Source organism: Stegastes partitus, unplaced genomic scaffold (assembly GCF_000690725.1).
Source record: "Stegastes partitus isolate 25-593 unplaced genomic scaffold, Stegastes_partitus-1.0.2 Scaffold667, whole genome shotgun sequence".
Classification (NCBI taxonomy): Eukaryota; Metazoa; Chordata; class Actinopteri; family Pomacentridae; genus Stegastes; species Stegastes partitus.
Genome location: NW_007578398.1, coordinates 340,924 through 356,725, shown reverse-complemented (window position 1 = coordinate 356,725; position 15,802 = coordinate 340,924). Strand labels below are relative to the sequence as shown.

The following is a 15,802-nucleotide window of genomic DNA, read 5'->3' as shown; positions in this document are numbered from 1 at the left end:
TAATAAGGGTCCAGGACCGTGATGGACGGTGTGTGTTTGATGACTGTGATGCTCGTATGTTCATGTGATATGTAAAGAAAACAGAAGGGCAGCTCGTCCTCAACAATTAAACAGAGTTTGACATTATAGTCGGGTGTCGTTGCATAAAATATTCATTTTAAAGATCAATTCTACATTGAGGGGATCTGGTGTTGCGGGGATCTGGTGGCATATTTTGGGGAAGAGTCACAGCAAACATTTCTCTCTTGACAGGAGTGGTCTCGTCCAGGACGACGATGCCTCCATCCACTGGCCAGGAGGATTCACTCGATGGTTGGATGAGAATAAAAATGGTACGTTATGGCCTCCACACAGGCTCAACACCTCGCTAAGACACTTTTTGGTGATTATTACCTCTCATACGACATACACAGCAATCCACAGGAGTCTTAACAATTATTAAAATGCATCAACGGAAAATCAAGGAAGAAACTGTTTACTGTGGGAGGAAGCCGGAGAACCCGGAGAGAACCCACGCTGCACGGGGAGAACATGGAGACTCCACACAGAAAGATCCCAGGTGTCCTCACCGGGACGCGAACCAACGATGCTAAACACCCTGCAGCCTTCTCAAACACAAAAACAGCCGGTTTGACAAACATGTCTGCAAATGCTCCCCTTCATACAAGCGACTGTCTGATAAACTGTGATTAGTGAAGCAGCGAGGCTCCTGCTGAGCTGAAGGAGACTTGATGTCCGTCTTGTGTTGACAGAAGACGCCGACATCAGCTCGGTGTGAAACCTTCCCCCGACGTCACGGCTGAAATCAGAGCTCTGTAACACAAGCCAGTTACTTTCAACAGCCAGTGACTGACGCCGCGGTTAAACAACGGGTACCGAGCCGAACAAACACAGGCTCCGGTTACCCAGACGACATTCACAGCCTCCTCACCTGACCGAGGACAGAACGGGGAAATCATGCCTTTACATTAGCAGACAAACAGAGAGGACATTAGCGGGAATCAAGGACTTTTTGGCACAGTTTAATTTCAGCGAGACCTTTTCTCTCTACTCCTAAATATTATTGAGCCTCACTTGAGTTCATTAATTTCTTTTGATCTGGTGCATTCATAATTGATCAACTGCAAGTCAGGACAAAGAGACTTGGCCTCCTGTCTTTCCATCATGCAACCTACACTTCATCTCCGTACCACCAGCTTCCTATGCGGTGGCTTTGTTAGACCATCCGAGGCTGTGGCCCTGAATGTTTCATGAAGAGGTGTGGGTCTGTTCAAACTGATCATGCATTGAAGCTTTCCAAAATAAGATTTAAAAACAAGTAGCACATGTTTTTTGGGTCCTTTGAGCATCATTCAAGCGACACACCTTCTGAGCATTTTGTGTTTTTTTAAACAATTAACGAGACGTACACTGTTCGGATCTTTATGATGTTTTATTCCAGCACAAGTTTTTTGTGTTGTAAAATGGCTGTGTAGCTAGGAATTAAAGGAGAAGTACAAAATGGAAAATTACAGACAGTTCTAGTATAATTTAAATCCCTATTGTGTTTATTTCCTAAAACCACATCTAGGAAAACATTATTTCCCTGCCTTCTTTGGAAACATGGTCAATAAAAGAAAAAGAAAAAAAAAAAAAAAAGGTGGGGGGGGAAAAAAAAAAAGAAAGAAAAAAGATGAAGCTTCATTTCAAGTCACTCTCACGATGGAGGGGAATCTGAAAGGGCCGCGGGATGAAACACATGTACAGTCTGATTAAAAACGGTTTAACCTACCTCGTCAGGTAGCCCTTTTTTTTTTTCCTTTTTTTTTGTTTTTTGCATTTCACACAGTTTTTACCAACAGAGGGCAGCCAGCACTACTAAAATGCACCTTTTATGCATTAGTTTATGACAATGATAATTACTGCTCCTCTATAATTTTCATAGTTAAAGCAGGCTAAGCAAATTACAAATAACCGACCTCAAAACCACGACACGAGTACATTCGAGAGACAACAGCTGCGTCATTGCAGGGCCCTGCCAGTTTCCCTCGTAAGTGACGAGTGATTCCCTCCTCGCTGGCCCAGTTTTAGCTCGACACCCTGAAACCGTCTTCATTAACAAGAGGGAATGCGAGGAAACAGCATTGTTTTGGGGGATTGTGGTCGACCAGGACGTCCGGTAAGGCTTGATAGTTTCTCCACTAAATCCTGATGATTCAAAAAAAACAAAAACAAAAAAAACAACAAAAGGTAGAAGTTTGAACGTGGGCCCGTGTGCCGCTGTGCACGCGGACCGACAGCAGCTCTAACGTCACGAAGCACACGTTAACTTGCTGGTCAAAACAAATACAGGGTAACACTGAGAAATGAATCCGTTCCTCCTTCTTCTTCTTTTTTTTGTTAAACATTCATATTTTAAAATAAAATTCTCTGAAATTGTCACGGACCAAAACGCGCTTCCAAAAACTCTTCCTCAGCTTTTTTTTTTTTTTTTTGCTTTTTTTTTCTTTTATGTACAAGATTGAAACAAACCAATGACATGAGGACAAGAACAGTTCGTGTTTTTTTTTGCGTTTTTTTTCTTTTATGTACAAGATTGAAACAAACCAATGACATGAGGACAAGAACAGTTCGTGTGACTTAAAATGAATTAAAATCTGACCACTGGAGGTGAAACTGCCGCCACACTCTGACGTCACAGAGCAACACGACATGAATCGTATATATCAAAAATGGGGGGTTGGGGGGTGGGGAGGGAGACAACCACACACACTCACTTAGGCAGGTTATGCTGTAAATTTACAGTAATGACACCTATAGTTCTGTAAGCCAAAATCTCTATTGTAGAATGCTGAACATTAGGGTAGCTTCCTATAAAAATCACGTCGTTTTTTTTTTTTTTGTCGTTTTTTTTTTTCCATGTCTTTTTCCCACCCCGACGACACTAAGCATATGGCTTAAATATTTGTAAAACTATGTAGTCCAATGGGGGAATACGAGTCTCTGCCTTCTTGGTCTGTCGCGCTGAGACGATCCTCGGGACAGACGTCTACTCTGCTGTGTAGCTGCACATGGTCGTGTGTGTGCATGTTGGTGTGTGTGTTGGAGAGCAGAAGGTGAAAAGGGGGAAATCCACAAAGAAGAACAAGAAGTTACTCTTTAGGTGATCAAACTGCAAATCTTTGCCCTGCGTTGCCACCAAGTTCTGTTTTTTTTTTTTTGTTTTGTTAGCTTTTAAATAAGCGTTACGGCACGTCTTCTCTTCCTCCTTTCAGGTCTGTCACAAAAAAAAAAAAGAAAAAAGAAACAAACAAATAAAAACAATCCTTAATCACATCGTAGCCACCTTCCCTTTAGGCTTTCAGCAGGGCCGCCAGTGTAAACATGATCCCCCTTTTCTCAGCGAGCTCACAATACTGACTCAACAGACAGGCGGACACGGAAAAATAGTCCCGACAACAACAACAACGACGACGACAACAACGACAACAAAAAAAGAGAGAGAGACATCAACAACAAATACAATGGCCGTTGTTGTGAAGATATGCGGGTTAAGGGAAGAGAAATAAAAGAAAATTAAAACATTGACAGCTACCGTTCAGGAGTATTTCCTGGGGCAGGGAGCAGTTAGGGCAGTATGGATCCTTAGTGCAATGAAGGCCAGAGGAGCATCCGGCTGCGCCGCCTCAACGTTCATGCGGCCGCTCGCTCTGGAAGGTGTAGCCGGCTGACGGGGCAGCAGGCCGAAAGAGAGGTCCAGTGGACTTCGACTCTCGCCAGGAAGAAGAATAAGGGCAGACATTATGCTTCTAGTCACATAGATTCGCTCACGCTCACACACACACGCGCACACACACACACACACACACACACACACACACACACGTCCATACACACTTTATACTCTGTAAAACTACTACGGCTAAAGCCTGGGAGGGGGAGAGAGTCCAGTCCAGAGCATCTTCTGGAGGAGTCCTGAGCCTCATTTCGTTAACTTTGAATAAAAACTCATGTGAGTGTCTACGTGTATGAGGACGTGTAAACATCAAAATGTGAGTCGTGACGAGTGTGAGAGATTATTCTGCTAGGCCGCTGGGAGCGAGTGTGTGGCGTTAGGGTTGTGTGCAAGTTAACTATGCCTGTGACCGGTTTGCTATTGTATGGGTTTCTGTCGTCTGTGTGTGTGTGTTTGTGTACGTTGTCTTCATATGTTTTTATCTTTTGTTTCCTATTAAGTCTCTCCACTGTGGCAAATGTACATTCATCCATCGTAGGGGGGCAAGTATGACGCTGGGCCACACACCAACTGATCCTGAGGCTTTTCCAGTGGTCCGATAGAGACCTCGTCAGCGCGCTCAAAATAAACAGCAGTAGAGGTACTGGAGGACGCTGTACCACATGTAGCCGGAGGCGAAAGCAAACGACTGGATCAAGCACAGCCACACGGGATCGAGGGTCATCTGCCGGGAAACTGCCTCCTTCTTTCCTTCCAGGGGAGGGAATGATTCTGTTAAGAGACGGACAGAGACGGATTCATCACAACGCTGCTGCTGCTGTGGAGAGTTCCTGGTCTGTTGCTGCAGATGGCGTTTATTTCTAAACATGCCGTAGCGCTAACGTGAGCGAGCTAAGCTAACCGCGTTCTACCATTTGAGTGGAAGCTGAATTGAGCAGCCTCCTATATGTTTAACCCTCTCATCACCGAGCAGCATCACTCATGTTCACTCACTGTGGGCTCATTTTTCACAGCAATATAAAGTCCTGCACCTCTATGGAAACAGTACAACCGTGGATAGAAGCAGGGACGACTCATGAATGTGTTTTTGGAAGCACTGCCATAAATTAATAAAAAAATAAAAAATAAAGCTGAGTTTATATAATTTCTTGTTTTCCAAAAACTGATAAAACCTGGAATCAACATTGTTGCCCAAAGGTTTCATGACGACTAGAAAAAAGCGATGCCTCAGCGTACTACAGATGTTTCAGTGCTTACATGTTAAATTTTGTTTGTCTCCTATCAGCTACGTAGAAACACAAACTGCAGTTTAGTCGACGAGTCTCTAAACTTTTGTCATGTGACTTTAGATCACAGCAGGGTCACAAACGCATTTACAGTTTTTATTTTTGGTAAATTTCTAAATGAGAAATGAAAAACAAAGTGATTTAGAAATTCAGCGATTTGTTCTGTTTTCACCGTTTCCGGCTCCGATAAACGCTGGAGTTTTGTGGGTTTAAAAAACAAACAAACAAACAAAAAAAAAGGTAACATGACGTTCAACCACATCGGTATCGGCCGATATTAGTGTTGTTTTTCCTCATATATCGGTATCGGTCCAATGAACACATTTAGTCGATGATCGTTTAACATCAGCGTCTTCGTCTCTACGTTTGATATCGCTGCTATTTCACAGATGTTTTACTTAAATGGTCCTTTAACGTTAAATATGTTTAAATATGTTTTATGTAATAAATTAGACTATGTGGTCTTATTTCTTTTGCATAGTTTTGTCACAGCGCTTACTCATTTTTTGGTGTGAACAAAAATAGAATATCGACATCGGTGATATCGGTTATCGGCGATATCAGAAGTCTTAATATCAGATATCGGTATCGGCCAGAAATCTTAATATCGTGCATCACTAGTTCAAACCCACCAGTGGGTTTTGGGGTTCGGAGGGTTGATGTTGTAATGCAGCAGGTGTTTTCAGTTATTTTCTGTGTGTCTTTAAACAACACTGTGTGTGCTTGTTGAAAAAGGGTGAAAACATTCACAGGTTATACAGCATGATGTGTCTCCTAGCAACAAGTGCCCTCGAATGTCAGTCAACTGTTGCCATGGGAAACATGTGAGCTGGTTCTGGAAGCGTTTTTCCCCTTTTTTTGTGTTCTCATCTCAGTTTATCCGTTAACGTTGCTTCACAGAGCCCTCCTGGGTGATGTAACGACCACGTCAGCTCGTGTTTTGGCCACCGGCTTCAATTATTTCAGCTTCTGAGAAATCCCGTTTCTCCGTCCTTTTGGCACAGCGGACGGCTTTTAAAGACTACAATACCCACGAGCCTCTGCTGCTGTTGCCATGGAGAAGAAGCCAGCCAGAGGTGTGAATTAGATTCTGTTGCTGCAGTTGTTCAGAAAATCTGAATACATTTTTTAAGTTTGTATGTTGACGTTATTTTCTAAGACAGTTAAATGACGTGTATTTGGACTGAACTAGAAGAATTTCTAAAAGCCAATCCGAGCCACAGAAGCACTCCAAATAGAATTCATGAATCATTTCCTATGGGAACGCTGAATGGGACTTTTACTTCCAGCAGCACGGACGCCAAAAATAGCTCCTCCTGCTTTGCATCTCAATATGTTTATCATCAAAATCGTCATAACATTTCAGTTTAACTTCATCGGACTGACACGGAGAGACAGACCTGTCTTGTAGAAGTGGGCCAGCAGCTCTTCTTTCTCCACAAACCTCTTGTACAGCCAGTCAGTCAGGGCCTCTGCCTCCACAGGAACCTCTTTTATGGGGTACATCCTGAAGAAGAAGAGAGAGAGAGAGACGGGCAGACAGGGAGAGAGATGAAACACAAAAAAGGATTACTGAAGTCTCACTCAGCAAAAAAAAAAACCCGTCTGCATTGATCTGTCGTGGAAGCTGCAGTCCAAACCCGGGGAGTCAGCCGTGGTCCCTGAGCGGAGCAGTCTATTTCAAACCGGAGTCTATTACAGCAGTCTGTGTTTGCTGTAGCTTCAGCTTGTTCTGAGGATTCATTAGCTGGCAGCCTCATCAGAGTGTCACCGGGAGACAGAAGTGCTGAGGGGAGCTCTGACAGCAGACAGACAGCTCGTGCAGCTCCGCAAAATGTCTCGCTTAGAAGTGAGTGGGAGAAGAAAAAAAAATAAAAAAAATCAAACCGCACGAGTTGAATCGGTTTTAGCCATCAAGAAAGTGAGAAGTCGCAGTTCAAAGTCAGAGAGAAGCAGCACTATTGGATCTTTGCAATTCTGCTTCTCACCAGGAAGCTTTCTGCTTCACAGACCAGCACACACAGTTAATCCATGTGAGGAGCTGGTCGGGCCAGAAGTAGCTTTATATCACTGTGAAGGATAGAATAGACTAGAATAGAATACAATAATATTTTATTGAAATTGTTAATAAACGGATATATTTGGGTTTTAAACTATTTGTTGGACAAAACAAGACATCTGACGACAGAGTTGCAACGATTACCCGATGGATGGATCAGGTGTCGACTATTAATTGAATTGCCCAGTACTGTGATAATAGATTAATCAGGGGCTGCAGGTGGCTCAGTGGTTAGCACCGTCGCCTCGCAGCTAGAAGGTCGCCGGTGAGGACACCCGGGATCTTTCTGCGTGGAGTCTCCATGTTCTCCCCGTGCAGCGTGGGTTCTCTCTGGGTTCTCCGGCTTCCTCCCACAGTCCAGAAACATGTTGAGGTTAATTGGTGATTGTAAATTGTCCGTAGGTGTGAATGTGAGTGTGCTTGGTTGTCTGTCTCTAAGTGTAGCCCTGTGATAGACTGGTTACCTGTCCAGGTGAACCTGCCTTCACCCTGAGTCAGCTGGGATAGACTCCAGCCCCCCATGACCCTAGTGAGGATGAAGGTGTAGAGATGATGGATGGATTAGTCGGTTTTTTGGAGTCTAAATTCTCTGATTCCAGGTTCTTAAATCTGAAAATTTTCCTTTTCTTTGAGCAATAATCATCAATAACCAGTGATGTGCAATAACTTCTATATTCACTCTGCAATTACATGCATGGGGATGGGGTTTTATTTTTATTATATTTTTACAGTTTTGCTATTTTTGCTTTAAGTTGTTGGATCCTGAAGAAACGCTCTCTCATCTCTACTGTGTATGTGCAGCAAAATGAGAATAAACCTGATTTGATTTTGACTGTTTATTTTCTTGTTTGTATATCCTGTATTAATGTTTCCATAAGCGCATCTGAATCCGTGTATGCTCCGTGTACACAGTGACAATAATCCAATCTGATTGATCAGGAAAATAAATCAGCAATTAATTAGTAATTAGGAAAGAAAATAGCCGTTAGCTGAAGCCTTTCTTCACAAAACGATGTCGGTAAAAGGCGACGGTCGTTTAATAAGTTTTGGCGTTTGATTGGAGCAACAGCTACTCAGTGAAATTTAAATTAAAGGGATTGTTATTGTAGTTCAGACATCATGAAGGTATCTTAGCTAAAAGTGTACCGAAGCAGCAGGTCTGAATCCTGCTTCTTAAAAAAACACACAATCAGAACCACAGTTCTCTCCCAAATGTTCTGTTCACCATCACAGGAGTTATGACATTTATTAGCATGACTAACATGTAGCTGCCAATCTCCGCTCACGTATTTCTCCAATTATCCACTTCTAGATGGAGCTGAAACAACAAGTTTTTTTTATTTAATTTTTTTTGCAAACACGAATGAGGGATGACTTTTTAAAGACTGAATCAGCGGCTGACGCTGCAGAAACGGTAGGTGGCTGATAAAAAAGGGTCACTTTTACGAGCCGGGATGACAGCGCTGATGAAATCTTTTCTGTAGCCAGAAGGGGTCTCTAGTAGGCTGCACTCCCACTCAGGCGGCTCCTGGTCACCTTCAAATAGAGGTTACCGTCTCCTCCCTCCCTCCCTCAGACGAGCATTTCCTCTGCACTCAACATTTGCTCAATATTCCTGACAGCATAATGATCACAGTCAAAGTACATCTGTGCCAACAAGGAACGCTTCTGTAGCAGGAAAGTAATAACTGATACGGTATTGATTGCTGGGCTGATCAATGTATTGCATATTAAAAAGCAATCTCAGGAAAGGCAACAGTTCGGCTGTCAGGAGGACGTCTGTCTTGGAGATGCAGCCCGGGACGACAGGCTCGATTCTCACGGTCTGCTGCAGGCATGAGCATCATGACCATCATCTGTGCTTACAGTGACAGCAGCCAGCCCCCGAAATAAAACCATCAACACTACAAAAACAGGAAATAATAACGAGGAGCGTTGGCTCGAACGTGCCGATTCAGTGGGAATAATGTGTTCGTTTATAATTATGAGGCTTTTTTTGTTGTTGGAATATTTAGCGAGCTAAAAGGACAATATAGAAAATGAATCGGCATCTAATGCGACGGTCGCTTTATCAGGCAGATCTGATCTGATGCTTTTCTCTGTCGTTAATGAGAGCAAATTAATCAGCCGAGATGTCCTCCTGAATTTACTGATAAATGACACGCTATTAATTGATAAAATAATTGGTAGTTGGAGCCCTAATGATCCGCTAAATTAAATTGGAAATGTAATAAATAAAGCAAACTGATCAGATCGAGCACTCGTGTTAAACTTTTAATGGCTGAACTGACTTCTGTGGTCTGACTACGGGGCACATACGAGGCGTGTTTTCTTCTGGCTGACCTCCTGTTCTAAGGACGATTGGTCTGAAAGGTAAAAGACAGACGGACGGGAAGACAGAAAAGACCGACGCAATCTGTGCGACCAAATCAGAAGAAGGCTGGGCCGGCTCGTTGCACAGATCAGAAGGGCAGGAGCCGGTGATTCAACGTGCACCTCTGTTCAGTTCGAATATTTTAGGTGCGAATCTATGGACACTTGTGCTCATTATCCAGCAGTTCAGCGTGTGGGCGTCGCTCTGTGGCAAGTCTGAACAAGATCCTGTCTAAGCAGAGCAACTTTCATGTGCCTGGCAGCTCAGAACGTCTGTTTAAGTTTAAGATAAAGCCGACAAAAATCCACTACTTTTGGCTGTTAAAGGATCTCATAAAGCTGAACTTTTGAAGATAAAACAGACCAATAGTAACACAACACTGGAGCTAAGCTGCTGTGGCCACCTGATAGGGTGATTAGAGGCCGAAGCAAGACGCTCCACGGAGCTTCTCCTCCTCTGTTTGCAGATATCAGGTGTCTTTCCTGTCACATAGGGACCGACCGCTAAGTGCTGACGTTTTGTCAAAGCAAGGCACAGGAGATTCAGACAGCGGCTGAGAAAACTAGACAAATTAAAATATCTTAACAAGGCTGATATGATATCAAGGACAGAGAGGAGCAACTGAATGAAAGGCAAATCAAATTTGTTCCTCTGGTCGTGGCGATAGGTGGTCATTGCTGGATTCGGCTGCACATGTAGCTCCCATTAAAAGCCTATTTTTGTGTGGCAAATTGAACACTTTAGTCACAGCCATGATCGGTGATGGCGGTGTCATTAATTATAAGTGAATGAATGATTAAATCTATGGTCTAATGTAACACGCGAGAGCCTGGAGAGCATTTCACACCTGCTCCACTGCATGATGCCGTCCCTCTTTGCGCCTGAAATGTAAACCGATAGCGCCGTAACCCTGGCAGAGGAAAAACAAAAGCCGACTCGGGCCACTTATCGGAGGGTTTGAGCGTTTAGGGCCTTGGGTAGCAGGTGGCTGCCACAGCGCTTTCCTGCAGCTGAAATATTCATGCACAAATCAGGATCTTTCGGCGTTCGGAGCAGCTGCACGAGCTGTTGAGAGCAGCTGAGGTTGAAGGAGGAGCTGCTGATTTGGGTCCAGGGAAACAACAATGATGTGCTTAGATAAGGGCACAGCGTCTTCCCCGCATCAGCTGATTTCACCGGTTCATCTGCCAGGTTTGTTTTGAGAACAGCGTCGGTAGCCACATCTGCACGAGAGTCCTCAGATTAATCACTTAGAGAGAAAAATCGACCGGCGAGTGGGAAGCTCGCTGGCTGGAGTCACATCCTGAACGGAGAACACCTGGCTTCACGTTTTAGTTGGACTTGTGAGGGTAATTTCTAATGCTGCAACTGACAGTTAGTTTCAGTGTCGATAAAACTTGTACACTTGAATGACGTCTAGCAGCTTTTATCTCTAAACCTGGTGTTGCTTGGCTGTTCCTTTAATCTATAATCTATAAACTTTTGAAGATGCAACAAAAAAGCGACCTACTAACTACACTATTAGTAGCTGAACATACACAAAAAGTGTGAAAAAGTGAAAGCAGCACAATTTGAAACTCTATTTTTAGTCTTTTACAGTAAAAGACTGCAAGGAACTCCAACAACGCTTTCTCATGTCGCAGCAGAATCAGTTACTAGCCTGAAAAAAACAAACTGTAATGATATATAATCATTTGCTGCCTTAAGCTTTATTAAACTAGACAAAGACACATGCAGGCTTCACAGCAGAGCGTGTGAGCATCAGGAAGGAAACACAGAACGGGAAGATTTGTTTGCAAAAAGAAATCAATTGTGGAAAAATTTCGGCTACGGAAAGGATGATGTTGATATAAAACAGGAAGTCTGTCAGCAGGGTCTTGTGATTTTTGCCACTACAAGAGGCAACACAACGAATTTGTTCGTTTAGATCTCAAAGTACTTTATGAAAAAAATGACACCCAAAGCAAGAAACTACTTAGGATGCCTTTGCCAGTATCTTGTCTGCTATTTTAAAGAGTATAACTGCTTCTGCAGGTGCAGTTCCCTAAAAATCACCCCAATCCATCTAAAACGATTCATTCAGTCCAATTTAATTTCTGTACTTTTTCAATATATTACACAAAGTAAATACCATAACAATACGAATGCTAAGATGCTACCAAAAACACAATTCTAACCTTAAAGGACCCTAAAATGTAGGTGAGAAGTTATTAGTCAGCATGTGGAGAGGAGGTACAGACGTCAGGACTCTATTGGCTGCTGATGTGCAACAGGTTTGTCTCCAGTTCAAGCTGCGGCCGCCACCAGCGGTCTTGTTTTCCCTCGCAGACTTTGATCAGCGTAGCATCTCGCCAGCAGGCTGCAACGTTTCAGCGACTGCGAGGCCGAGACACACAGTCTATAACAATGCTCCACTGTGGTTTTGTTTGCACTAGTGTGAAAAATGAAACGCTGCTCTACCGTGTCAATATTGTGCTGAGTGAGAAACAGAGTTTCAGCAGCATGTGTCACAGCGTACAATAGTGGTGGTGGTGGTGGTGGTGGAGGAGAGGAACCGGTGGTGATGTGCTGGCCCGGGGCCACGGCTGCGCTCTCGTTTCCACCCTAACCCACTTGGCACCGGGCTGCTTGTTAACCTGACACCCTGGCGAACAGACAGACAGCTGGGGGAGAGCTGCAGTTTCTCCCGTCAATAACCTTCAGCGTCGGGCTTCTACCACGTGTCGAGCCGCGCTACATGTGACACACGACGTGCATCTTTACTTACAAATGATGCCCCGACGTCTGCGGGTATTTTCAGAAGTTTCTTGCACATGAATAGATGAACTGAACATAGTTAACGGATTTCACGGCTGTTTTCTCTCACGATCGTCGGGCAACGTGTTTACTCAATAAAAAAAATTAACCTGATAAATAAGAAGCTTTACGTCAATTCATATTTACTGCCATGTTTGAGCCGTTTAGCTTCTGTACGGCTCTTATTTTTGAGATATTGTTTCCACCCTGAACTGGTCTAGGAAGCTAATTAAATCTGGACTGTAGCTGTAGAAGTCTGTCCACTCAACAAGCCTCTTTGGAGGGAAGCCAGTCATTGTTTGGGGACTCTATAAGGCCCTAAATCTCTGGCTGTAAAATCTTGAGAAACAAAGAAGTACCCTGGGAGACCTGCTCTCTGGCACAATGTTGAAAAGGTGAATATTGAGATTAGTGGCCAGTGTGGCTCTGGGAGCAAAAGAAAAAAAGTCTCCTGTCCTGCTCCCAGTCTCTTTCTACTTAAGATAAGGGTCCTTGCCTGAGAGTGATGAAGCTCTGAGGCCCAAACTGGTGCCTTTGAGTTCTCAGTCCTCCGATGGAGCGACGGAGATGAAGCAACAATTCAACAAAGACGACCTCTGGGAATTCATGCATGCGTCCTTGTTTTATGTCTGCTGTGCTGCATCAATAGCCACGTGACTTCCTTGAGGTTGATGGAGATCCCTAAGCAAACCGCACACTCTCCACGACTCTTAAGGGCCCTTTGCTTGCAGAATGCCAAGAAGCCCTTATCTGCAATCAGAGAGAAGTTGAGGGACGGTAGGAGCCCGCTCGTTAATTGCTCCATTTAGTCTTTAATCTGCTTCCTCTCTGTCTCGAGGCTGCCTGTGTTCCAGGAAATGGTGTGGTGTAGAACAACAGACAGGACAGAAACCAACAGCGGTGAGGAGGGCTGGGCCGCAGGGAGGAAAGTTGAGAAAAATCCCAACATGCGAAAGACTACTTTTCATTCTCATATTTAGGATACTTTTAAAACACTCCGCAAAAGGTCGATGCTTTTATTTTCGTTTCTTCTCCCTCAGCATGCATGAGCACTGCTTCCATAAAGACATTCTTGCATCAGTGATTGCTGCTTAAAAGGATGCTTTTAGAGATGCTCTGCGTCTTTAAGGTTCAGAAAATTGAAGCACGATTAGTTAACAGTCACCAGAATTCGATTTCGCCACACGAAACTATGCAACGCGGATGATTCAGCACGACAAAACTGTCTGAGGAGTTCGACTTCTTGGTAAACGTATGAAACAAGAACTCAAACTATTTTCTTCACAGTGCAAACAAACTGAAGCGAAAACGTGCTCTCAAAATCTGTAACTCTAGCATGTGTTTGTCCCCTCTTTGATCTTCGTGTCTACGTGGCAGGAACAAAGTTTCACCTTGTCACGGTGACCATATGCGTCCGACACAGTGTTTCTGTTGTCGGCGTGGAGCACCGACAGTGTAGCGGTTGATAACAGCCGACTGGAGGAGCATCGACCTGTTATCAGTGCAGGAGTCAGGAGCAAGAGGCAATAAAAGCCCTGCCGCAGGTGTACAGCGCTACGTGGCCTGAACCGACTCGATAGTCACGCAGATGTCAGAACATCCTGCTCCTTATTAGGGTTCACGGTCGAGGTCGCCGCTGGCGGGAAGCGACAGGAGGCTCCACCCAAAGACAAACTGCAGAAACATTTGCTCAAGTAATGTACTTTACCCTCTGAACTCTGGGCAGTTTCTGGGAGTTTTCTGCTCCTGTCACTCAGTGTATTCTCATTTTTCACAGCAATACAACGTCCTGAACCTCTACGGAGACACAACCATCACTAGAAGTCAGTAAGCAGGAACTCAGAAATGTCTTTGAAGCATGAAAAAGAAGAAACAAACAAACAACAACAAAAATTGTGGCTGTACAAACCACAGACATTTCACCTTTTGAATATCTTTCTATACTTGTCTCCTCTCTGCTCTGGGTAAACAAGTCAGCTGGAAAGTCCCTGAATTTTTGTCACATGAGTCACCGATGGCTTTGTGCTTGTGAGCGCAGAATATTTGGATTTTTTCACACTCTGATAAGGCAAACACATTACTGCTGGCCGATTTTTAAACAAGACGTGTAAAATAAAGTAATCTGAATGAAATGATATGAGAACTGGTTAAAACTGATTAGTTGAGATACCACTGAGAGGCTAAACTCAGGTGATTTTCTCATTCTGATAGTTTCTGGTCTTGGTAAATGATGCAGTTTTGGAGATTAAAAAAACAAAACAAAACAACATTTTTAAACCGGCCAGCAGGTATTTTAATTATATTTGTATTCCTCTAATGTTCCTCAGATGTAAATATTGTACTTCTGAATCCACAACGTAACATCAGTGAGTGATTTTGCAGTTCATGAGCCTCAGAAACATGTTTTCATTGTTTCAGCAGGGCTCCAGACTAACTTTTCTCACCCGTTGCACAGCACAAAAACATACGTCTCTCCCAAAGTATCAGCAGTGGTATCTGCATAGTTTTGTTAGCGAGAAGATAGTGTGGCACACCACGATCACTTGGAGGTGTTTATTCTGACATTAAGATATAATAAAGACAAATGATCACGCACTAGGCCGCTTGCTCCAGCTCCTCTCTCACAGAAGAACAGCATAACCGGCCGGAGAATGTGCGAGGACTGAGGATGTGGAGCGAGCAGCAGGGAGTAGTTTATTACTGACTGGTCAACAGTGCACTCTTAATTACAGGGGGCTACTGGCCTATCCCTCCCAAATGAATCTGCTGACCCCTCTCTGAACTACACTGACCCGACGCCTCACGTGATTCTGCTCAGCCAAAGCGCGTCAACAGTGTTTACAAATGGCATATCAGATGAGTCGGGATAACAGTGTGTGACAGCGTGAAACAGTCCTGCAAGCTAGCAAAGAAAAAAAAAAAAGTAAACACCATTAGCAGAATGTCATAACTTCATTAAAATGCATAAAGGACATTAGCACATCCACAAAGACTTTCTAATTCACTGTTGTCTCAAATGAGGTAAATATTAAAAAAAAAAAAAGCATGACTCGGCTAAACCAGCATGAACAGATGTCACCAATATATGCAGCGCTCAGCTTGTGCTCAACATATCGTGGAGCTAAAATAGAGCAACAAACTGCACCAAACTACAGAAACACCTGTGATCCAGGTGCACAGGACGCAGTGCACAGAGTTCACAGGAGAGGACCACAGAGCAGACGGTCGCTAACCTGTAACGTCCAGCATCAATGAACACTTCCACATACATGTACAGACCAGATCAATGTTACACCCACCAAAAATCTAAACCATCCCTCCCAGTTCAAAAACGAAACAAAAATCTTCACAACAACGTGGCGCTCCAACGTTTTCCTTCCTGATACCGAGTCAGACGCGCCAGCTGCTGATACAGAGGACTGATTAGATACCAGTACGCTCCTTTATCCAGATTTACAAGTTGCACTCCACATCACACCCAAACTGACCAGCAGTGAAAGTAACCGGCAGAGGAAACCTTGAATATTTATACTAATGCTGACAAAAGACGCTCTGCTTAGTATGGATGTGTC

The 15,802-nt window shown here is 43.8% G+C and overlaps 1 protein-coding gene across 3 annotated transcripts in view; it reads right to left on the bottom strand.

The window, feature by feature from the left end:
* Nucleotides 1-1,417: 1,417 nt before the first annotated feature.
* Nucleotides 1,418-15,802, bottom strand: part of lpgat1 (lysophosphatidylglycerol acyltransferase 1) — a 56,150-nt gene continuing 41,765 nt past the window's right edge. For 2 of the 3 annotated variants that reach the window (XM_008290343.1, XM_008290344.1), the window contains exons 7-8: nucleotides 6,402-6,508; nucleotides 2,553-4,486 (exon numbers count right to left, since the gene is read on the bottom strand). In XM_008290343.1, coding sequence (XP_008288565.1) covers nucleotides 4,335-4,486; nucleotides 6,402-6,508 — 259 coding nt within the window. In that variant the 3' untranslated portion in view covers nucleotides 2,553-4,334. Of the gene's footprint in view, nucleotides 2,512-2,552; nucleotides 4,487-6,401; nucleotides 6,509-15,802 lie in introns of those variants that run through there. The other variant, XR_520503.1, reaches the window with a different exon arrangement.